General features: G+C 36.8%; 1 protein-coding gene across 13 annotated transcripts in view; it reads right to left on the bottom strand.

Moving 5' to 3' along the window:
• DMD (dystrophin) overlaps positions 1–23,917 on the bottom strand; it is a 1,176,091-nt gene that overhangs the window by 345,963 nt on the left and 806,211 nt on the right. For all 13 annotated transcript variants that reach the window (XM_065677219.1, XM_065677222.1, XM_065677220.1 and 10 more), the window contains 2 exons: positions 6,755–6,856; positions 2,234–2,342 (listed from right to left, as the gene is read on the bottom strand). In XM_065677219.1, the coding sequence (XP_065533291.1) occupies positions 2,234–2,342; positions 6,755–6,856 (211 nt within the window). The remainder of the gene's footprint in view (positions 1–2,233; positions 2,343–6,754; positions 6,857–23,917) is intronic.

The raw sequence follows: 23,917 nt of genomic DNA, 5'->3' as shown, positions 1-23,917 counted from the left end.
TTAAATACAAAAATGTTTTAGTAATACATAGCACTTTCTGTCTTTGCAGATGTAGAAGAGAAGGCTCAGGGAGATCATATCCATGTGTGTAGATATCTGAGCAGTAGAGTAAGGAAGACAGAGCCAGACTCTCTTCAGTGATGCCAGAGGCACCATGTGAAAACTGAAATACCCTAAAACTTGTTTTACTGTGAGAGTGTTTCAACACTGGCACAAGTTGCCTGGGGAGGTTCTGGAGTATCCATCCTTGGAGACAGTTAAAACCTGAATGGATGTGACCCTGAGCAACCTGCACTAATTGACTGTGCTCTGAGCAAGAGGAATAGATATCTCCCTAGGTCCCTTCCGAACTCTACAGTTCTGTGGTGTTACATCTATAAAGTGATTGCAGTAAAATGACTAAAATAAAGAAAAACTACTGCTACAAGCACAGGTTCAAATTTTTAGTGCTCTTGGCAATAGAAAGGAAATCAATATTCCTGCTTAATCCGTTATAGCATACCAGTGCTTTCACTTTCTGCGTGTATAATCCCATCTCCTGAGTCTCAGAAATGTTAGTAGTCAGAGCCTGTGTCTTGAATTAAGGTAAATGAATAATTTTGCAATTCTCCAACTAAAGGTAAGTTAATATAGGAATCTATTGTACTACTACTGTGTGGTCTTTCTTGTTCTGTTATTACCATTTCCTTTGTAACAGCACACAGTTCACCAACACTCCCTCCCCCTGGAATCTGACATAACCTGCTTACACAGAAAACTAAAGCAAGTTTATTGACCCAGCACAGCAAAAAATGATTACACATCTCCTTCAGTTCCCCCAAGCCATTACATGAATTTCTACAGTATGCCTTAGAACAAAATCCTGTAAAGCAAGAATAATGCTGCACTACAAGTTTTAAAAAAATACTAGTGGCATTTAGCCCTTCTTAGAAATTTAAATTACTGACACTGGAACCACAGCTACTCTAATTGATTAAAACAAAATGATAGTTCCTATTTAGTAAGATTTAACATGTCATAAGGAAGATATTTATTTTGCTTGAATTGATACATGATATTTGGACTGTCTTCTGGTACTGAATATTCTAGATTCTGTTTATACGGCACAATTATTCTCTGAAAAAAAAAATATTCTGCTTTGCTGTTCTAGAGAGTCACTTGTAGAAGGCAGAGAATTCTCCAATTTCAGGTTTTCTTGGGTGCTACCCATTAAAACATTTTAAAAGCAAGAGAGAGCAACATCCTACAAGCAATCAAATCCCAGGTGATTACTGTAGCTGTATTATAGCTTGAGTTACAGGCAATGTGACAAGGGGCTTGGGGGAGAAGGATTTCTTTCTGCTCCCACATCTGATGAGCAGCATTCCAAAGTGTACAGGGGAGTAACATTCTTCAATACAAGCAAATGAGAAGGTTCAATATCAAGCAAAGAATCTTTGAGACTTTAGAAACTCAGATAACCCAGTACTTCCATCATGCATTTCTTTTCTATCCATACTTATTCACTACAGTTCAAAGAAAAGCAGTGGGAAACAAAATCCATTTATCAAGGAGATAAAAATGAGTTTGCAGTCTTTGCAGGGAACAAGCAGATGCAAACAGATATGAGAAGAATCTAATATAAATATTGTCCAAAAAAATTTAAATTCAGTGGAGATCAAGTCTCTCGTTGTGAATTCGTGAACAAAGACACCCAGAGACATATATCACAGACTTAAAGTTTAACTGTTAGCATGTTGTCATACCACCTTCTCTATGAATACACACGATTTGTCTTGAAACAGTCTCAGTTCATTGCTCTATCTTAAAAAGTAATTTCGTAATTTCAGTCTCTGAGCAATTTATATCCACTTGACCTGTAACATCTTTTAATTTAAATAATTCTTCTCCCTTCTTAGTATTTCCCCCATGAATATATGTAGAAAGTCAAAATCCCATCTCAACTCTTCATAGAATAAAGAAACAAGACTTTGAAGCAGTCATAATCTGAAAAGCATGCTACAATCTTTTCATCAATACCGTAATTTAATTTGTCTTCTGGGACACATTGCGCAAAATAGGAAGGAAACAATAAAAATACCAACTTGAATTCCACACTAGCACAGCTCCCATTTACAAGCTAAAGGTGACATTTTTAAGGATGCACAATGAAGCTGGATGGACTCTAGCTATTTTCATTTTAACTCTATGACTTGTAATTAGTTTCAAAAGATGTATATACTGAAGCACTTACAGACACCTGAAGAGAAAAGGCCAAATGCTGCTAATGCTGGCTTTTCCTTGAGTTGTTGAATTAAGTGGTTTATTGCCTTCCAGTCAGCATTCAAGTCTTCTAATTTTTTCTAGAAAATAAAATTACAATATATTAAATTTATAACACATAATTCAATGTAAATAAATATAAATTAATTATTTTTCCTCCACCTGATGAACCAGCTCAATTGAAAAAAAAATAAAAAAGCGCTGTCTTGCCCTGCTCCCTGGTCGACCTTTGCACCTTCTTAGGGACCACAGGATAATAACTTCTTTAACATAGAGTAGAAAGGTGGGGATCTTTAATCACCACAAACTAGATATATTAATTTTTAAAATTAAAATAGAAAGGTGAATTATGTATTAAAACACCCCAACAACCTTGTCAAGAAAAAACTCTGCAATTTGCAATATCGAACATGCAGAACACATTCTTCCACCTATTAAAAAAAAATAAAAAAAGGTAAAAAGAAAGTCTAAGGAGACTTCAGGGAGTCATTAACTTCAGTGTGTGGGCATGCAATCCCGCCAGTAATGGCTAACCTGTTACTTTTAAACAAAACTTAAGTGAAAGTCTGGTGTGTGATTTGTATCAGTCCTCAGATAACCCTGACAGGACTTTAGTCTTGAAAATGTTGTTTCCACCTCTCTAAGGACTGTAAGGAAGGATTGCAGTTCTATACAGGCATCTCTACAAAATCCTGAAATTAAGACTGTGTTTCTTTTATTAAGCCACTCCCTGATTGCCTGCAACAAAAAGCATCACAGAGTACCAATGCCACTCATTGCATTCTTGTCCAATTCACAATTAGATCCTGTCGTGATGGAAACAGGATGCTCATAAAGAAAGGTACTTTAATTACGTAGAGTCTAAGATGACAGGGGCCAATAAGAAAGGGATAGAGAACACTACTCATTAAACTGAAGATGCAGTGAGGTAGCGCAATTTTATACTCTGATAGGTCAGGGGAGAGTTTCTAGAATTTGCCTCAGGCTTTGCCATAAATATTCTAAACCTGTAAAGTTCTTTTATACCTTTCACTAATGGTAGCCAGAATATTACCTGGTACAAACTCTAGACAGATTTTTGTGTGAATGCTTTTTGATAGGGGAGGAGAGAAAGAATACAATTCTGCATTAGGGAATAAACCAACTTTTAATCTTCAAGAGCAGTTTAAAAACTGCATTAAAAATTAAATAAAAAGTCAGGAATATTAGAGATTCTCCTTGATAATAGCCTATGAGAACTAGATAGAAAAAGCAATCAGGTACAAATGATAAAATTCAGAATCTTACTTATGCTTTATTTCTGTGTGGATTACATGTGTGGGCACATCGAAACATATTTTGGACACATTTTATGCCAGATTTTAAAGTTCCTTTATTTTCTGCTATTGTAGCCCAAGAACCTACTTCCAGAGCTGAAAATTCAAAGGACTACTCCAATATCTATTTATCCAATAGTAGCAGAGAGTGTAGAGAACCCTTAAAAACAAAAGCTGGACAGATTATACTGTCAAAGTCTGGCTTCATTTTACAATATACTCAACAGTAACTCAGGAAGGAGATATGGATGGTACAAATATAATACTGGTCCTCACTATGAGTAACTGTTTAGCTATTCATGTGGATGTGAGCCAGGGCTTTCTTTCCAGCAATGCCAGAATATAAAACATGCCGACAACCAATATTGGGGGGGGGGGGGGTCTGAGGCAACCTCTACACCACTAACAGAAGGTGTAGCTAGTTTTAAACTCTTCTATCAGAATTATATTTTGATTTGATTTTGCATCTGCCATAAATTATCATGCATGTATTAAAAAACTTCTTTGAGCACAGTAATTTTGCTGTAATTGCAACTCTAAAACTTTGGTGACAAGCATGAACATCAAAATATGTTGCATTGAGGAACACTCTTATTGATTTCCTTTAAATGTCATAACTGGTACAATTTAAGAGAGGTCAGCATTCATACACGAACTAATCTCACTGGCAGCACTAAAACTAGATAGATAGAAAGAAGTGATGTAATCTTTTAAATGCAAGACTGATGACAACGAAAATGAGTTCCTCACTACTTACTGTCTCACACAACATGTGAAAGGACAAACTGAGTGCTGTGGCAATGGAACTACAGCTCTTCCACTGACACAGAAACCCTTTCCTGAATAAAATGTACCGTTTGAGTGCTGTTAATCATGAGATTGGGACTTATGTTCTTTTTATTGCCAATGTTGTCAGCCATAACCTCTCCCTTCCCCATGCACAACAGCTTTACAGAAATGCATTTCTAAAGCATGAAATCCATTTTATAAAAGTGAATAGGTCTGATTATTAAAGTACTAGTGCTTAAAGGATCACACATCTCATCCCGTTCTTGATTCTTAAATCAGCAAATACCAGGATTTCTTTTGCCAACAAAAATATTTTTACAGTCCTCCATTGCAAAATTCTATTTTAGTATGCTTAGTGAAAGTGTGAAAATATACTTATCTCAGTGGCATAACTATAAGATTAAGTATGTGTCAATATAATTCCATGGGAATTGATTTACATTCCAAACACTATAATGAAAGTATATCATAAAGGTTGCAAAGATAAGTAGCTAAACATTAGGAAATGCCGTTAACAATGAACATTAATTCAGATACCATGCACATAATTGCACCAGTATCTTCAATTCTCTCACACATACTGTCTTCCAGCACCAGAAAGGCTTACAGTGTGAATGAATCTGTAAGACCTCTAATTTATTTATTGATAAAAATCAGAAGATCTGAATTAAGGAAATCAGAGAGAAAAAAAGATAGCTAAGACAAAGGTGCCGCAGACAGCTAAGTATTCCAGAAAGCTGAGAAGCAATGGTAGGCAAGCATTTAATGCTTTTAAAGAGGTGATGCAATTTTGTCTTTTTCTCTTTGCCACAAAATAAAAAGAGTATAAGAATTGCTGCTTGCACCGTGGTTGCAATCCATATCCTGTACTGAATTAGGCAGTATTCAGCCTAAACCAAGATCACCTTAATTCAAGAATTTTCTAAATTTACAAGTGCTTAACTTCGCAACCTTGCCGATATCTTTTCAAAAACACTCTCATCTGTGTAAAAGTTATTTCTGTTTACACAAAATATCTTTGTGACATTTGCTGGAAAGTCTATATTGTGACATATAAACAGCAGGAAGAGCTGGAGTTACTTTTGAAGAACGATGACAAAAGGCCAACTCAGAATAAATGGGTAGAAGTGTAAGGAAACCTACATCATCAAGAAAACAATTCAACAGTCCTGACAGCATATATTCACTATTTTATGACTTACTGAATAAGATAGACAGTGAATCAGAAATTAACTTCACAGGTCATTCAATTAACTGGACTACAGAATGTAATGAAATAAGTAAAATACAATTAAAGAGAGACTAGAAATTAAACTATTGCTACTCCACAAGTAGTTACTAATTTCCTCACAGGCACATTTTATAATATCGTTGTCAGAAGTACAATAGAAGGAACATCATAATCTTTATTTAGAGTTAACTCATTCCAGCAAATCGGGTCGAAATTGGCAGTTTTGATGTCTTTAATGTGAACACCAAAAAGAAAGAGACAGAGTATACTTCTGTCAGAAGTTCGGCTTAAAGAGAATCATTTAATACAATTTATATTTCTGCCAGTGATACATAGAACAAGTACTAGTTCTTCTCCTTGAAAATGCCAGCATTCATTCTGCAATTCTTTATACGCAATTACAAAAATCTAGAAAGCCAAAACTTATAGTTTTTTGTTGTTTCAGGTGCCTTCCTTGTTAAAATGTGGAGTAAGAGCCCTAAGACTGAGGCTGAAGTCATATAAAATAAGCAAATGCCATTATTCCAGGGTGATTTTTTTGTTCATTCATTCAATGTGCAGATAATGTTTCAGTTCCCAACAATAATAGCACTGTATTAGCCAAGGAAAACAGACAACACAGAGTCAAAAGCTTTGTTTCTGCCTACTCTCATTATCACACTACTTTTAAGTCATTTTGAGTATATCTCTTTTAGTGTTTTATCTTTGTTTATGAAAACTAGTCATTAAAAAAAAGCACAGATATCAAAATGGAAAACAACTCTCAAAACCTTGTCTCCTACTTTTTCTAGAAAATATGCTCATTTGTTTACAATTGATAAAACTTCTGAATGTGAAATTCAGAATAAGGGAGTTTAAAACAAGTTAGAAGATGCCATTAATTAGGCACCCAAAATTATATTTGCTTTCAATGTGGATTATGCTTGAAGAAGTAGAACTACCTTAGTGTCAAAACCAATATTCCCATCAGAATATGCAAAAAATTTCTAGCTGGGAACATTGTTATTTTCCTGGCTATGCCATCACAGAATAGAACAAATGCCATTTGCCAAGTTCCTTCACTGATTATAAACAGAGCACATCAAGGACAAGTGTACAACAGGGGAAGCATAACCCATTACACAGTAATGGATATTGCTAAAGGTTGCTTCATTACCTTTACTGGATGAGTGGCTGGTTTTTCCTTATATAAATGACACCCTTTAGACAAAACCTCTTCCACATTCGGCTGTTTAGCCTGCACTGCTGCTTCAGTTTCCTGAAAAATATAAACACATACAGTGTAGATTAACTACAGCATAAGCAATAAGACTGAAAAGTCCTAAAGCTCCATGGGAAGCTCTAAAATACCAATAGATTAGTTTCTGCTCAGGATTGCTTTTTGGAAAACTTATGGATAGTAGCAGGTAAGGACAAAGAAGGTCACCAGAGAAAACAAAATCAAAGAGGGATGGAAAAGAGTAATGCCAGGAAAATAAACAGTGATAGGTCTCATTATCCTGAAGGTTTCAATAAAATGATTACAAAGCTAACACAAATTTATACTAGGAAACACAGGCATGAGAAATCTCATTTAAGCAGCTCTGTCCTTTGTCTGTTTTACATTACAGGAGATTAAAAGTGTATACCTGTTAATATTTTATTCATACAGTACATGGCATTAAAATCATATTATGAGATGCAACAATGATACTGAATTTAGGAAGATTAAAAGTATTAATAGAAAACTACTATTGCTAGTAATAAACTAGTACTTACCTAGTAAAACATTTATACTAATGAATTAAAAACAAAGGCATGGTAGTAGTGACAGTTCCTAAAGATATGAGGAGTCACTTACCATTAGCAATGACACCCAACTGAATCAGCAACAGCATTTTCCCTAGCAATCTGTTTTTTTAATCTGGAAAGGTATAATTCATGTGCTAACAAAAGAAACCCTTCCAAATGCACAGCAGCATTTCATCACGCACTGACCAAAAATCTAATGGGTGAAGCACTACATACAGATAATTAAAAGAGGAAAAAAAATACTGAAAAGTATAAAAGAAATTATTAACTGCACCTGGACTTCCAAGATTCATATTGTTCTCAGTTTTCAAGTCATATAAGAAAAAACAAACAAACAAAACTGACAAAAAACCCCAGAGTTATCTATCAAAATTAATTGGTTAGCTTGTTTTTGTTTTCCTCTCTCCACTCTTCTTCTACTATTTTATAGCTTGATTACCTTGTCCTAACCAATATTGCAGACTATCTAGTGACTCTCCAACCTGATTTTCTGTCCACAATCTCAAGTTATCATTAGTGTGACAGCAGACAAGATTGCGTGCCAGGCTTGTCACTGTCTGATCGACACACCATTTTATTGGTGGAAATCTGCTATTCTTTGCTCTATAATAAACTTGTTAAAGTGTCATTTTCAGTCTCAAAAAGGGGCCATTTTGCCCCTCTGTTTCAGGTCAACGTAGAAAACATGCCTACAGTGCTGCCTGAAATTTTACATACAAAACTTTATGGACAAACAGTAAAAATAAAAAAAAAAAAAAATTTCCTTGCAAATACTGTTTATCAATCACAAACTAAGTGAAATGAAGCTTGTCTGATTAACTGCAATGATATTTATAACATTTAATTGTTTTTTATTATACCTTTTGATATTAATGAGATATAACTGTAAGGATTCATAGAGAATGAGCACTGAAAAGCAATGAACAGCAAAATTGGGATGGGGAGGAGTTTATTAACTTTTGATCAAATCCTCAATAAAGTCCTATTTTCTTTATGTGACTAGCTTAGGTTTCTACTTCTCTACTTATTATATAAAGAAAAAAATAAGCATAGAATCATAGAATGGTTAGAGTTGGAAGGGATCTTAAAGATCATCGTTCCAAACCCCTGCCATGGACAGGGACACCTTCTACTACACCAGGATGCTTAAAGCCCCATCCAACCTGGCCTTCCACACTTCTAGAATCCTTGAAACATCTTCAACTAGATCAGGTTGCTGAGAACCACATCCTGTCTGGTGCTGAATATTTCCAGGGATGGTGCACCTATCATCTCTCTGGGCAACGTGTTCCAGTATTTTACGACCCTCATTGTCAAGGAGTGTTAATGAAAAAGGTAATTTTCTATCCATCTTGGTGAAAAATAGGCATTTTAATATTTGTTTTAGTTGCATTGTTTTTTTTAAACTAAGCCACTGTTGGGTTTTTTTTTTTTTTTTTGCCAATGTTTTGTGTCGTGTTACCCTACACATCTCAAATACTTATTTTATAACAGCACCAGTTACCATCAAAAATTCTGTAGCAGGAAAAACATGTTATGATTCCCTGCAGAGTCCAAGAACATAAAGAGCACTACAGGTGCAAAGATAGTTATGGTTTAACCCACACTGTGCATGTGCCTTCGAAGTAGATCTCTTCCCCACTAACTGGGCTTTGTTTTCCACCATGGACTGGTCTGGGATCACACAAATTATTTTCTTTCAGGCTGTAATCAGCTTGGAAGATGGGCACTAGGAAGGCACCTAACATAGTCCCAGGCCATGAGGAGACTGCCAGTCTTGATTGCCCATGACTGCTCAACCCCCCATGTTACCCCCACCTGTCCATGGTCCATGACCCTGCAGCAGGCCCTCCAGTGCCATCAGTCCCTACCGCAGTGATGCTCCAGCAGGGCTGGTCTCCAGCACCACATAGCCCTGCCCTGCTTGGCCATCGGACCCACCAAGTCAGGCAAACCCCCAGGCTCGTGTTCCATCCGCAGGGAGGTGCCCGATGCTAGCTGCTGGGCCTGCCCTAGTGCCTCTTGGCTGCCCTGCTCTTATCTGTGGAGTGGAATGGGACCTGGCTGCCAAGGCCTGCCCTGAAGGCTCCTCAAAGGAAGACCTTCAATGGACCTGGCACATGCAGAGTGGCTGGCCCTGCAGGCAGCTGGCAGCTGCAACAAGGATGGAGGAACCCGACCACTTACTGTTCCCTCATAACTCATCTTCATCAATTCCCCTTAAGATTTTCTAGAACTGAGGAAAAGCAGGGGCTCTTAAGAGGCTCTTTTAAGCATTGGCATGTATTTGATCTGACTAGGTTTGCAATAACAGCCATTAACAATAACAGTCAAGTTCTACCTCTAGGAATTCAAACCCAGAACCACCTGGCTTTGGGTGGAAGCACTCCAAACTAATTAAAAGGACTACTCATAACAGGAGCTACTATTCAAATCCTGTAGCTGTAAGGAAATTTGGCTGCTCAGTATTTATTTGTATTCTACCCCTCTATAGTGAAATCTGAATCATGATTTATCGTATACACACATATAAATAGGCTAATATCCCTTTTCAAATTGAGGGAAAAATTAAAAAAAAAAAAAAAAAGGCAAAATGAATGACGGTACCATGTGACTCCACATTCTGCAGAAAATAATAGGAAAATATTTAACCATCCTTTTCATTGTCATTATTTTATGCTAATGCTAGTATACACAGCACACATAAAAACTAACAAACATCTCCCATTTCTGCCTATTGCATAAGCATTTGAAAGGATTTATTTATGGATTCAAAAGATATTTGTTTTTATGGGTAGAATACAGATATAATTGTCTATAGCCAGTTAACAGAAACAAAACGTTTAGCTGTTGAGTCACCAAATTCATTCTGCTTTACAATTTTTTGGAGACACATGAACTAATCTTGAGTAGTCTGATCTTTCAAAATCAATGGACTTGATCTAAACCAAAATGCAAGTGCAAGTCTATCCAATATAGCATGATGCTTCATTTGAGATTTACGTGGAAATAAGAGTAGAGATAACAGCCCAGGGGAAAAAGAGGTTCTCAGTATTTTTTCATTCATTTGGACACCGCTGAAATGAACAGATATCTTACTTCCTAGAGCAGCAACTACTTTTTGTTTCCAGCATACTTAATTCCAACATCATTGAAAAATGTCACAAAATTATTTTAAATAACTGCACACCTGACATTAACTTGCTGCAGTAACTTTGAGGGAGGTCTTCGTTCAGTTCTCTGCCTGATGGGATAGGCCCTTGACATATTCTGCCCAGTGAGCAAGTTTCCAGCAATTTCAAATCCATTTGCTAGGTGACACCTGATTAATACAGGTCAATAGTCAAGCAAGTAGTTTCAGGATACTGCTCCATCATTTGGTTCCCAAAAAGAGCAAAAAAGTTAATGACCATAACATGGCCTCCAATCATTTGCTCACAACAGAGACCACAGTTATTATCTAGGCTGTGCAGAATCCAGGAGATTCTAGATCCTCCCAGAGCAGGGCCTGAGATCTACCCCTGATTGCACAGGCCAGGCTACTACTAAAGCTAATAGGAGTTGTCCCTGCTCATGTCCATCAGTTTTTAGAGAATATCCAAGCCATAACTTTTAAAAAGTCCTGATTCAAGATTATTGACTCCCTTGCCACACTCACTTTGGACCCTGGGGGAGGACTCCTGTGTGGTGGATGCAGCACTGTCGCTGGGAAGACAGAGATGGCTCTACTGTAATTACACAGTTTAGGATCTGCCTGTGAAAGGAATCATAATGCTACTTCTGGGCTGGGTGATGAATATGCTAATTAAACTTTTCACACATATGGCAAATTAAAATACATCATAATTGGAAACTGCTGTTTCTCAAACATATATAAACAAGAATCAGAGGCCACCTTTTTTCCATGACGTACTAGCTATGAATTTTCAGTGGTGTTAAAATGATACATTCAAACTGATGAAACCAATATATTGACTAAACCTCTGGTGTGTATGCCAGTGGAAGAGGAAGTTTGATGGCTTGGCATATGTTATTTCAAGAAATGGTAACTATCCTAGCAGACACAGACAGGCTGTTTGACATCTGCTGCACATATATTAGGAGGCCCAGACAACTATCTATAAAAGGATCTACAGCATTTCAGACTGTCTGTTGGTCTATATTAAGAATCACAAGCACTGATACCCCTTCACCAGTAACATTATTGAAATTTTGGGGATTGATTACCTAGTGAGATTATGTCCATGGGACATTTACTGCAGGGACAGTAGGAGAAGCCGAGGGTGCTTAAACCCGTGTCTTCATGGTGAAATGCAATGCAAAAATGGAAACTTAATTACAACCTTCAAATTAAAAAAAAGCAAAACATACAACACAAAAAAACTTTGAAATTAATGTAGTGAGTGGTTTTAAAAGTAATGACTTCTTTTCATCAAGACAGTACATTAAATGAAGCTTAAAGGAGAGAATTTATTCCCAGGAAAACACAAGCAGTAAGCAATTTCCCCTCACTTCACAAGAAAGACAAGGCAGTAGTGTTTAGCAATCAAATATACTAAATCTAAAATCTAAAATAATTCGGAGGCTTTTAATGTCAAAAAGACATTTTTAAATAAGCAGATATAAATCCCCTATGTATTTATCTTGATAACAGAAAATTATATTTAATTATGTTTTCCTTGTATTTTAGACGAGGGAGAGTGTTAACTTGCAACCAGAATCCTCTGAGGTGGATTTTCTTATTCATGCACACAAGAAGTTCCAGCAAGATTCACTGAAATATTCGTGCCTCTTTCAGGTTACTATTCCCAGATATTCTGTGGAGATAACTATAAATAAGTGGTAAGGTTCCGAGTGCTTCATTATAACTCACAAGTAAAAAAAGGGAATTGGATAGAAAAACATGAATGTATTCCCACCTTCAAGAATTCTGGTTCTGAATAAGTGACCTGATTTTTTCTTTTGACTCATCTCTGCACATTCCCATTTGTGAAGCAGACTAACTAGCTAAACCACAATAAAGAAGAATGTTCAGAGACTTAATTAAAAATACATCAAAGTTCAGCTACACCATAGTGAGCATCAGATCTTGATGGTTGGTTAGACAGTACAGTCAATGGCATCCTCAGTATTCACTTTAGATATTTATACAGTATTATTAGAATACATCCAAGACATGCTATTAACAGGTCTCTTGCTATATTGAGGTAGAACTTAATCCACCAGAGGAAAACTGCAGTTGCAAGTATTTAAATTTGCTGAATAAAGACTTTAATCAATGCTGATAAAATTCAAGGAGAGACAAGATCGGACCCCTGTTTTTTTCTACATAACAGATCAAAAAGTGTGTTAACTTCCTGAATATTTTACTTACTTCTAGACAGAAATAAAATGCTCTGTGAACATGTAAGTTATAGAATTTAAATTCAGCTTCCAGTCATAGCGTTTTATGAAAAGAAAGGGGGGGGGGGGGCATGTAAAAACCTCCAACATACAAAACCAACAACAAACAAAAAAAAACCCCAACACATACAACAACAACAACAAAAAAAAAGTAACCTCACCCAACTAATAAGCTGTCCTGGGTTCAGCTTATATATAAGCCTATTCCATTAGTGGCCTAGGTAGAAGGTTAGTCTAAAGCTACTTTTTGAGTGGTGAGGCACTGGAATCAGTTGCCCAGGGAGGTTGTGAGTGCTCCATCCCTGGCAGTGTTCAAGGCCAGGTTGGATGAAGCCTTGGGTGGGATGGTTTAGTGTGAGGTGTCCCTGCCCATGGCAGGGGGGTTGGAACCAGATGATCTTGAGGTCCTTTCCAACCCTAACTATTCTATGATTCTATGATTCTATGAGTGTGAGATCCAAAATATGATCCTAAAGCAATTAGAAGCTATCTTAATGGGGAAAAGAATATTGTGAGATTCACCCAGCTTTTAAAAGTAAAGTGTACAAAAGACTATAATTTGATTTTAATGAGAGACTGAAAAACTGATACAACTACAGCTTTTTACCTATATGAACATTTTCAAGATACTTTCGAGGACAAACAATTATTTCACAGAAAAAAATAACTACATGAAGGACCTCTTCCTTCCAAAAGTGCAACAATTCAATTTTAGAGTTCATAACTACTTCCTAAGCCTATGAGTGCAGCATTTGTATAGATTGTAAAATATGCAGACACTGTGTCTATTAAGACTTGGTGGTAGTTTTCATCATTCTACTCCCTGTAATATCTCTTATTCCTGGTAAGGAAAAGGGAAGGGAAAAAAAGAAAAGGGAAATCCTCTGCAATTAAATGGAACTAAGAAGATTCAAAAATCTGAGCCATGCAATCAAAGTACCTGAAACAGCAATAACCACCATTTTGTAGAGTGAAAGGATGTTTTTCTCCAAAGTGCATTTACCTGTTGACAATCAGAAATTTGTGAACTTTCTCTGTACATCTAGAGGAGATGAAATATAGTAATTTTTCCCTACATAGAGAAATCACTATCTATCCATTGCAGCTGTCTGTCCTGAAAAGAAAATTTCTATCTTCTACTGAAGATAGACAAAATTATTAGCTGTGAAGACATGACCTGCAGATATGGCATATGAAACGAATTTGGCTATGGTGGTCATATACTGATAAAGCACAGTTAATCATCCAGTTGGACTGTGAAAAGGCCCACTAAGAAGAATCCTTTGAGACTGGACATGATTCAGAATATTTTATTTTGAGGGTGAACAAATGCTTCTGTTCCACCTAGACTGCAGATCTTGCCTTAGTTCCAGCACATAATATAAAAGAGATAATAACAAACCTAGGAGAACTGACATGTAAGAAGTAAATTTGGCAAGAAAACATAATGAGAAATTCTTGTGAGAAAATAAAGGAAATTCCAATATTTTTACAAGCTCTCTCCAAGTCTCATGCTCTTCTAGATGCTGAAGAATAGCAGCGTAAGAGGAAGAAAAGTTACCCAGATTAACACAGTAGCAGTTATGGACTATCACCATAAGCATCTTGACTGGCAAGTGAAATTTGGTGACAATTATAAAAACATGAATCATAAAAATTATTTATTATTTCAAACAGGAAAGAAAAAAAAAATTTCTTTTCTTACTGCACAAATAATGACAGTTATTTCAATAAACTGAATAAAAATTCTAACTTGGGAGGGAGGCATTTACTTATTTATCTTGCCATTTAATTCTTGGTTACTTAATTTTTATCTCCTGCATGTCAGGGCGTATAAGCAAATTTTCCTCCTGTTCTCAAGTTTAGTAGATAAATAAATATTTTCAAAGGAAACAAAACAAGAAGGTACAAAAGGAAATTTGAAAAAAGAAAAACAAAAAACCCCAAATCAAAATATATTAGTGTTCTAATATCAGTTTGTCAGTTGTAACATTTTCATACATGCCTATCTTCTGGTATTAGTCTTTAATACATCATTTAAATTAATATTCATAAGGATATATTTCTGCTGTTTGTCTTCCAGTAGTTACAGTGGCATATATTACTGGAAGAAATGGTAAAGACTGAACCAGTATGTTGCTTCAGCAGCAGAAGCAGGGGTAGAATTCAGTAAATGGAATTTAGGTTTTTATAGTTTGGAAAATATGCTCCTTTCCAATTGCCTGTTTTTCAGCTACAAAATGGCTATTACATTTGCATTCTGGCTGGTGGCACTTTTAATTTTGGTTTTTTTTTTTCATAAACAAGTATGTTATCAGAAGTTTATCTTTTTAAAAATCTCACCCATCCATTTCACTCTGAATGAAGTAAAATGTAATTACAAAGTAAGGAATGAAAAGAACTAGTAAGCAAACGCTAGTCAATAGTGCCCAGTGTTAAACAACAGCCATAGCACCGATTTACATGGATGGATGTTAAATCTCAATTGCTGAGCTGTGCTTATGCAGTGTCAAGGCTTTTTCTGCTTCTCACACCACCCAACCAGCAAGAAGCTTGGGGGTGCACAAGAAGCTGGGAGGGGACACATCTGGGAGAACTGACCCCAGCTGACAAAAGGGATATTCCACACTATATGAGATCATGCTAAACATATAAAGCCGTGTGAAGAAGGAGGAAGCTGGGCACGTTTGGTGTTAAGGAGTTTGCCTTCCCAATTAATCACTATACATGATGAAGTCCTGCTTTCTTGGACATGGCTTAACACCTGCTTGATGAAGTAGTGAATTAATTCCTCGTTTTGCTTTGATTGTGCAGCTAGGTTTGTTTTACCTACTAAATTGTCTTTATCACAATCCATGAGTTATCTCACTTTTGGCCTTCTGATTCTCTCCCTATCCCACTGCAGGGAAAGTGAGCAAGCAGCTGAGCTGCCTACCAGGGTTAACCCACAACAATGATTTAGAAAGAATTTTCACCCTCCAATCTCTCACTGCAGAATCTGTCGTATCTAACAGTTTTAATCTCTTTACAGGAATATCTCACAAGAGTTAAGCTTTGCAGCAGTATGCCAAATACCACAAAGCTACATTTACTTGGAAATTTAGCACAAAATCTGCAACAGGATTGAGTGTTTTCCACATTATCACTAACTTTACTGTGAAAAAGAACTGTGATGATCTTAGGTGTACGTTTTTATTTTCAGTAAAAAAAAAGGATAAAAAGCCCCACAATTTTTACTCAAGTATCAATCAAATTAATATTGATCGTATCATTCATCAAATATCCAGCAGGTACCAAAAATTCATATAGTTACCAATGTACAAAACCCTGAAAAGATATAGGTTCATTGCCTCTAATATTTATTACGTAGCAATGAATTCAAAGTAAATTATACCAAAGCAAATAAGACTTCGTGCAGATATAAGCAGTCATTTGCGTAGGCTCTTCATCAGATTCCAGTACTTTAAATTGTATGTGATCAGTAGAGCAAAATATATAATCATACAGAAGAGGAGTTGCTGTTTAATAAATAACATACTACTAACAAGAAGAAGAATCTCCAAGAGCAAGAGAAAGATTTTCTGTTAAAAAGAGAACATATGAAAAAGAACATAAATGGTGACAATGTTAGAAAACTGCATTTTCTGAATAGGAGAGGAAATTTCCTATCTCTGAAAACCTAACTATGCTGAAGCAAGCTATAGTTTTGGTACTGACATCCCTAGAACCTTAGTAAACTTCTCTGTCATTTCTGTAAGTTTCCTCCTAAATTTATTTGCTCACTTATATTAACCACACTTTTCCTCTGGAACTCTGGATAGTACCTGAGCTGTTATTAATAGTACAAAGAGGAAACCAAAAGATAAAGCTGAGGCACAACCTCACCAACTGGCAACACACCCACACTTTAAAAATCTTATTCCTTCAACAAAGAAATCAGATCTTAATTTACTAGTGATTTGTTATTTCCTAGAAAAATACTACCACACATCAAATACTTGATCACCTTTCAAAACTCTTTCCTCTCCTGAGACACTGGGACACAGATACACTTGCAATCCATCCTTAAGGCTACAAAGTCGATTATAGACTAAGTGATTTACAAGGATTACTCCCTCGGGAAAATTTTGCTACATTTTCACGATCCATTTGTAGCTAATATCATCTAATATTCTTTCACTTGGGATAGAATTTTTTATTTTATTTTTTTTAGAAGCGGTTTGAATACAGATCAAAAGCTTACAAAGCTCAAAGCTTACAAAGCTTACAAAGAAAACATTGAGCAGGTTGTTCCTCAAAGTCCCATGAGAAGATTTCTGGAATGAGCAATAATTGATATATGCACAGAATATCAAGCTGTAGCTTCTATGAATTGATTAAATTTACATTTACTGCAGATCTTAATGAAAAAAACTGAAAATGGAAGTAGTTTAGATAATCAAACAATATTTCATCATCAGAAGTTTTCACAGTTCAACCTTTTGCCAAATCAGACACAGATACAGTGAGATGAATCTCTGGGCACATATTCTTTATGCGCTCATGTGGACAAACTACTGCCTCTTATTGCATATAAAACCTACTTATTTAAAAGGATGCTGGCAAAAATCAAAAGATAAAAGAATCAATAAAGAGTTAAAATCTGGTCTAGCTTGTTATGCAGAAATTGGCAAATGAAGGCTGATAGAAGGAAAAACACAGCAACATACACTTTCATTCTGTTCTGTGGGTAAATTCTCTTTTATTTGCCTACAATTAGGTTTGTTACTCCTCAGCCATGCTCTTCCCTTGTGTTCTAAATGGAGGTTGTCAAGTATATAATGATTTGATTGACAAGAGTTGACAGTTTTCCTATTGTTGTCCAAAGCTTATCAAGGACAAAATCCAAATACAAGTTATTTTTAAGACTACAGAGTTATTTAGATTTTTTTAAGGATGGCTTATTTTTATCTGGCAAAAATGAACATAATATGCTATATTAAATACATGTCAAGTCACCACTATGGACAGTAAACAGATACAAATACTACACCCAGAGGCAGTTTGAAGCTTCGTTAGCAGTATAGGAGAAAATCAAGGTTGTATAAACCTTGGAAAAGAGGACTCAATTATAGAGGCTACAGGAGAGGTGAGTAATAACCCAGAAGGTAAGGAAAGACTGAAGGGAAACTGAGTTAGTAAGGAGAAAGAACCAGTAAAATTGCAAGAGAATTTGGAGGCAGGGTGGCTGGAAGCATAAAGCGATTTTTCATATTGGCTGGAGAAGATTTGGAAGGGTCAGCAGGATTTCAGTGAGCTGCAAGTGGAAACAGGAATTTCTGCTTTTTGTCAACTCATTCCCTATCTGCAGCATCATTTCCCCATCCATTCCTTAAAATACAGGGAATCTCATTTCTCTTCATCCCCTTCATGTCCTCATCATCTGTAGTCAGCTATATCCTGCTCAAAGTTTCCTTTGTAAGCTTTGAGCAACTAAACAGTCTGTATTCAAGCCATTCTAAAAAAAAAATAAATAAAAAAGCTATCACAAGAGCAAGCATATTAAATGATATTAGCCACAAATGGATTGTGAAAATGTAGCAAAATTTTCCCAGGGAGTAATCCTTGTAAATTGCTTAGTCTGTAACAGACTTTGCAGCCTTAAGGATGCAAATCAGGCAGATTCGAAAAGACAATGATAAAAAATGAAATGTCAGCCTTCTGCCCAACATTGAGTTCTACTTATACAAATGCTGGTTAGAACTACGTATTAATTCCTTGGATGAACAGATAACACTATTTTGAAATTATCTGCATTTGCTTTTTGGACACATGTTTAAATAAAATGTTGAAATACTTTGTGGGGTTTGAATTAGTTTTTCAAAATACTTCAAGTTATGCATTTTAGTATTTCCTTTAAAAATTGCTGAAATTCACTTCACATAATGAAACTCAGGACAAATATTTTCAACTTAAAATTCACTCAGGAGGAGACAGCCTCGGGGTCGTTTTAAAAATTCAGTATTCAAGCATTTTTCATATGAGACTAAGAGAAAGTTGGGATACACAATGTATTCCTAATTATTTTTTTGCAATATCAGATTGCAACTTTTAGTACCTTCACATTAAAGTACTTTATATTACACTAAAGTTAATGCACAGGCATCAGAGTTAACATGCACCTTATTAAATTAGTTCTAAGATTACTTTGTTGGGTGTTTAAATACAGAAGTTTTACATATGCATCCACTTAAAATTATCTTAACAAGCACTAATTTGTATTTTCGGGTTACTAGGCTGTAAACATATTTTCACTTTTAGGTTCTGTTCAAAGCAGCCTTTCCGGATCATTTTTCTTTCATGCACTTTGCTTGTACATCTATATGGATGTCTGAACCATTGCTCAAAGCCATATGTACTGGTGGTAATGATCTGGCACGCTGCAGCTAGACATCTCACTATGTAGTCACATGCTTCAAAACCACACACTAATTACATAACTACAAATACCTTAATGGTAGTCAAACAAGCAGAGCCCAGCAGTCACAACATATTAAACTATTGCTTTTGAAAATAGGCTCCAAATGTTCCTAAGAATACTGTTTAGATTTTGTTATTCACCACATTTTTTTATACCTCAAGGACTGCCACCAAGTGACTGCTTAGAAAAGAGACTGCTTATCTGGAATTTATGCATATTAAAAAAAAGAAAAAAAAAAAAGAAAAAAAAAAAGGAGTAAAAGAGGAAAGTTCTTGTGATGAAATATATAGGCAGTTGAAAAAAATAAATCTACAAACCCATATAAATTTTGTATTTGTTTTTTCTTTTCTACTTCTTTCCTTCTGACATCAGTTTGGCACTATTCAGGCTGTGTTAAAACTGACACCATTTTGTAGACTATAAACTGCAATGAGTTAGTGATAATCTCTGAGTTAGTGGTATTTTCAATTATGAAAAAGGCTACTGAGTTAAATAATGATCTTTGTAAATATTTAAGTAAACTGATATTTCTATATGCAGTGCTAACCAATTGTTTATTTGGAGCCTGTTATGAATACAGGGTAAGTCATGATACAAGAAGCAGGAAAAATGTAAATCTTAACGGGTACTACTTCTATCTAACAGCAACAAAATCCATATTTAAAATTATCTTTTATTCCATGACACAGATTTATTGTTAATTTGTAAAATTCTGATTTTATACTTTTTTAAAAATTCTGCAAAAATGGCATATTAACTTCACTCAATTTCAGCAATGTTACCTGATTAAAAAAAAAAAAAAAGAAACCAACCAAAAAAAAAAGCCTCAAAACAAAAACAAATTCACAAAAGTATCAAAATATTTAGTAAATTCAGAAAGTTGACTCTAGATTTTCTCACATTCTTTGTTTTTCGGACTACCACTAGTCATAACTCAGAATTGAAGGACATATACTGTTGGTGAGATTTGAGTATTTTCCAGGAATTGTTTTATCCCACAAAAAGTTACTGTTCAATTCATTCTGCTGCATTTCTCCTCTTTGAAAATACTGCCTTTGAAGTAAGGATTCACTGAATAAAATACCACTGTCTCAGAAACCTAGACTGTTTTTTATGCATGAGCTACTACTTGAAAATGTCATTAACTATAGATTGCTATTAGTAGAATCATAGAATAGTTAGGGTTGGAAAGGACCTTAAGATCATCTAGTTCCAACCCCCTTGCACGGGCAGGGACACCTCACACTAAGCCATCTCACCCAAGGCTCTGTCCAACCTGGCCTTGAGCACTGCCAGAAATGGAGCATTCACAACTTCCCTGGGCAACCCATTCCAGTGCCTCACCACCCTCACAGTAAAGAACTTCTTCCTAACATGCAATCTAAACTTCCACTGTTTAAGTTTTAACCCATTACCTGTTGTCCTGTCACTACAGTCCCTGATGAAAAGTCCCTCCCCAGGATCCCTATAGGCCCCCTTCAGATACTGGAAGGCTGCTAGGAGGTTTTCATGCAGCCTTCTCTTCTCCAGGCTGAACAACCCCAGCTTTCTCAACCTATCTTCATACAGGAGGTGTTCCAGTCCCCTCATCCTCATGGCCCTCCTCTGGACTTGTTCCAACAGTTCCATGTCCTTTTTATGTTGACACCAGAACTGCACCTAGTACTCCAAGTGAGGTCTCATGAGAGCAGAGTAGAGGGTCAGGATCACCTCGTTTGACCTGCTGGTCACGCTCCTTTTGATGCAGCCCAGGTTACAGTTGGCTTTCTGGGCTTCAAGCACACACTGAAGCTGGTTCATGTTCATTTTCTCATCGGCCAGCACCCCCAAGTCCTTCTCCGCAGAACTGCTCTGAATCTCTTCTCTGCCCAACCTGTAGCTGTGCCTGGGATTGCTCCAGCCCAGGTGTAGGACCTTGCACTTGGCATGGTTAAACTTCATAAGGTTGATATCAGCCCACCTCACAAGCATGTCAAGGTCCCTCTGAATGGCATTCCTTCCCTCCAGCATTATTGACTGAACTACACAGCTTGGTGTCATCATCAAACTTGCTGAGGGCACACTCAATCCCACTGTCCATGTCACTGACAAAGATGTTGAACAAGACCGGTCCCAACAATGATCCCTGAGGGACACCACTCATTACTGGTCTCCAGCTGGACACTGAGCCATTGACCACTACTGTCGTGGTTTAAACCGAGGCACACAGCTTCTTCACTCACTTCCCCCTCCTCTTCTCCCTCTTTCTTTCCTTCTCCACCCTCCCCTCCCCGCTCCTGGAGGGATGGGGCGGAGAATTGAGAGAATGTAACTCCCACAGGTTGAGATAAGAACAGCCCAGTAACTAAGGTATAACACAAATCACTGCTGCTACCACCAATGATAATAATGATAAGAGAAAATAACAAGGGAAGAGAATACAATACTACTTGCCAAACAAGTTCGTTCCCCCACCCCCGAAGAGAGCCCATACCCTTCCGTGTAACTCATGGTTACCTCCCTGGGCATGACGTGCTGTGGTATGGAATACCTCTTTGGCTAGCTTGGGTCAGGTGTCCTGTCTCTGCTTCCTCCCAGCCTCCCCTCGTTCCTGGCAGTGCATGAGACTCACAAAGTCCTTGGCCAGAATAAACATTACTTAGCAACAACTAAAAACAATCGGTGTTATCAGCTCTGTCCCGAGACTGAAAGTCAAAACACAGCACCACACCAGCTACTAAGAAGAAGAAAAACTGACTGCTACTGCTAAACCCAGCACAACTACTCTTTGCGTGCGGCCATCCAGCCAGTTCTTTATCCACCAAGTGGTCCATCTATCAAACTGATGTCTCTCCAATTTAGAGACAAGGATGTCATGCGGGACAGTGTCAAACACTTTGCACAAGTCCAGGTAGATGACATCAACTCCTCCCTGTCCATCAGCTCCGTAGCCCCATCATAGAAGGCCACCAAATTGGTCAGGCAGGATTTCCCCTTAGTGAAACCATGTTGGCTGTCACCAAGCACCTTGTTGTTTTTCATGTGCCTTAGCACGCTTTCCAGGAGAATCTGCTCCAAGATTTTGCCAGGCACAGAGGTGAGACTGACTGGTCTGTAATTCCCTGGGTCATCCATTTTCCCCTTCTTGAAAACTGGGGTTTTATTTCCTTTTTTTAGTTGTCTGGAACTTCACACAACTGCCATGATTTTTTAAATATGATGGACAGTGGCTTAGCAACTTCATTCTCCAGCTCCTTCAGGACCTGCAGATGGATTTCATTGGGTTCCATGGACTTGTGTACATTCAGGTTATTAAGATGGTCTCAAACCAGATCCTCTCCTACAGTGGAGCTAAGGTCTTTATTCTCACAGTCCCTGCATCTGCCTTCCAAGACTTGGGTGGTGCGGTCAGAGCATTTGCCAGTGAAGACTGAGGCAAAGAAGTCATTAAGAACCTCAGCCTTCTCCAAATCCAGGGTAGCCAGTTCTCCTGACAGCTTTTGGAGAGGGCCCACGTTGTCCCTAGTCTGTCTTTTTTTCACAGTGTACCTACAGAATCCCTTCCTGTTATCTTTCACCTCCCTAACCAAGTTATTTCTAACTGCACCTTAGTAATAAGAGCTATCAAAAGTACTAGCTACTTCTTTTCTTGGTTAACTAACTTGGTTAACTGGACTGCGCCCCTGGAGAGGAGAATAAAAAAAAAAAGAATCAGTATGTTTTATTATGCTAACCAGGCATGACTGAAGAAATCTTTAAACTTTAAATTTTCAGAAGACTTAGAATACTTGACTTTACAAAAATACCGACCCGCAGATTTCAAGCCATAAATACCCAACCAAATAAGCCATAGTAACAGCTAAAAAACAGAAACAACCCAAACTATATTAGCATTAGCCTCTTTGCAAGATTTTCTTATCTATACCTAACTAGACAGTATACTTCCCATTCTTTACATATTTGGGTTTTTAAAAATTATTTTAACCAATAATTTCTATAATAATAAAAGTGTCCTCATGATGTGTGTATGCATGCTTGTACGTAATGGATCTAAGTTTCTTTTTTTGACTGTAAAAAAACCCCACTTTTAACTCTCACCTAAAGTGTTTTTTAAAGCCTTAGCTCTCCACAAATGTTACATGGACTACATTTTAAAAGTGCAATCTGACTGTAACAGATTGCAGAATGTAATTTTAGCTTAGTCACAGCTGCAGTAGATTGTGATAGGAAAGCTTTTTCTTCTGGTCTGTCTTATCCAGTCATTTTTATTTTTATGCATTTAAGAAAGACCTATTATCCTAGTTCTGTTAAACTGAAACCTGACTTCTGAATCTAATAGTTCTTTGAAGCCTTCTGAAGTTCTTCCCATAAGTCAAAATTCTGGAATATTTAATCAAAATTCTCAATGACTTGGGGTCCTATCATACATTAAATTGTGAATAAACAGGACTGCGAGGAAATAAATATTTAGAGGGAAATAAAATTGAAAGAAACCAAGAGAAAAGAATTGGTTAGATTTTCTGAAGGTATTTTCTTAAGCTGCTTACTAGTGAAGCAGCACTTGTTACTCCCCCCTCCCCACTCCAAGATTCCACTTATTCTTTTCCTTGCAGGTGAAGTAAACAAATCTCAGTCAGTAGGAGGAAATAAAGGTCACTACTTGCACAAATTCCTTTAGCCATGATT

This window comes from Lathamus discolor, chromosome 4 (assembly GCF_037157495.1).
Source record: "Lathamus discolor isolate bLatDis1 chromosome 4, bLatDis1.hap1, whole genome shotgun sequence".
NCBI lineage: Eukaryota > Metazoa > Chordata > Aves > Psittaciformes > Psittacidae > Lathamus > Lathamus discolor.
This window is presented reverse-complemented; position numbering and strand designations above follow the sequence as displayed.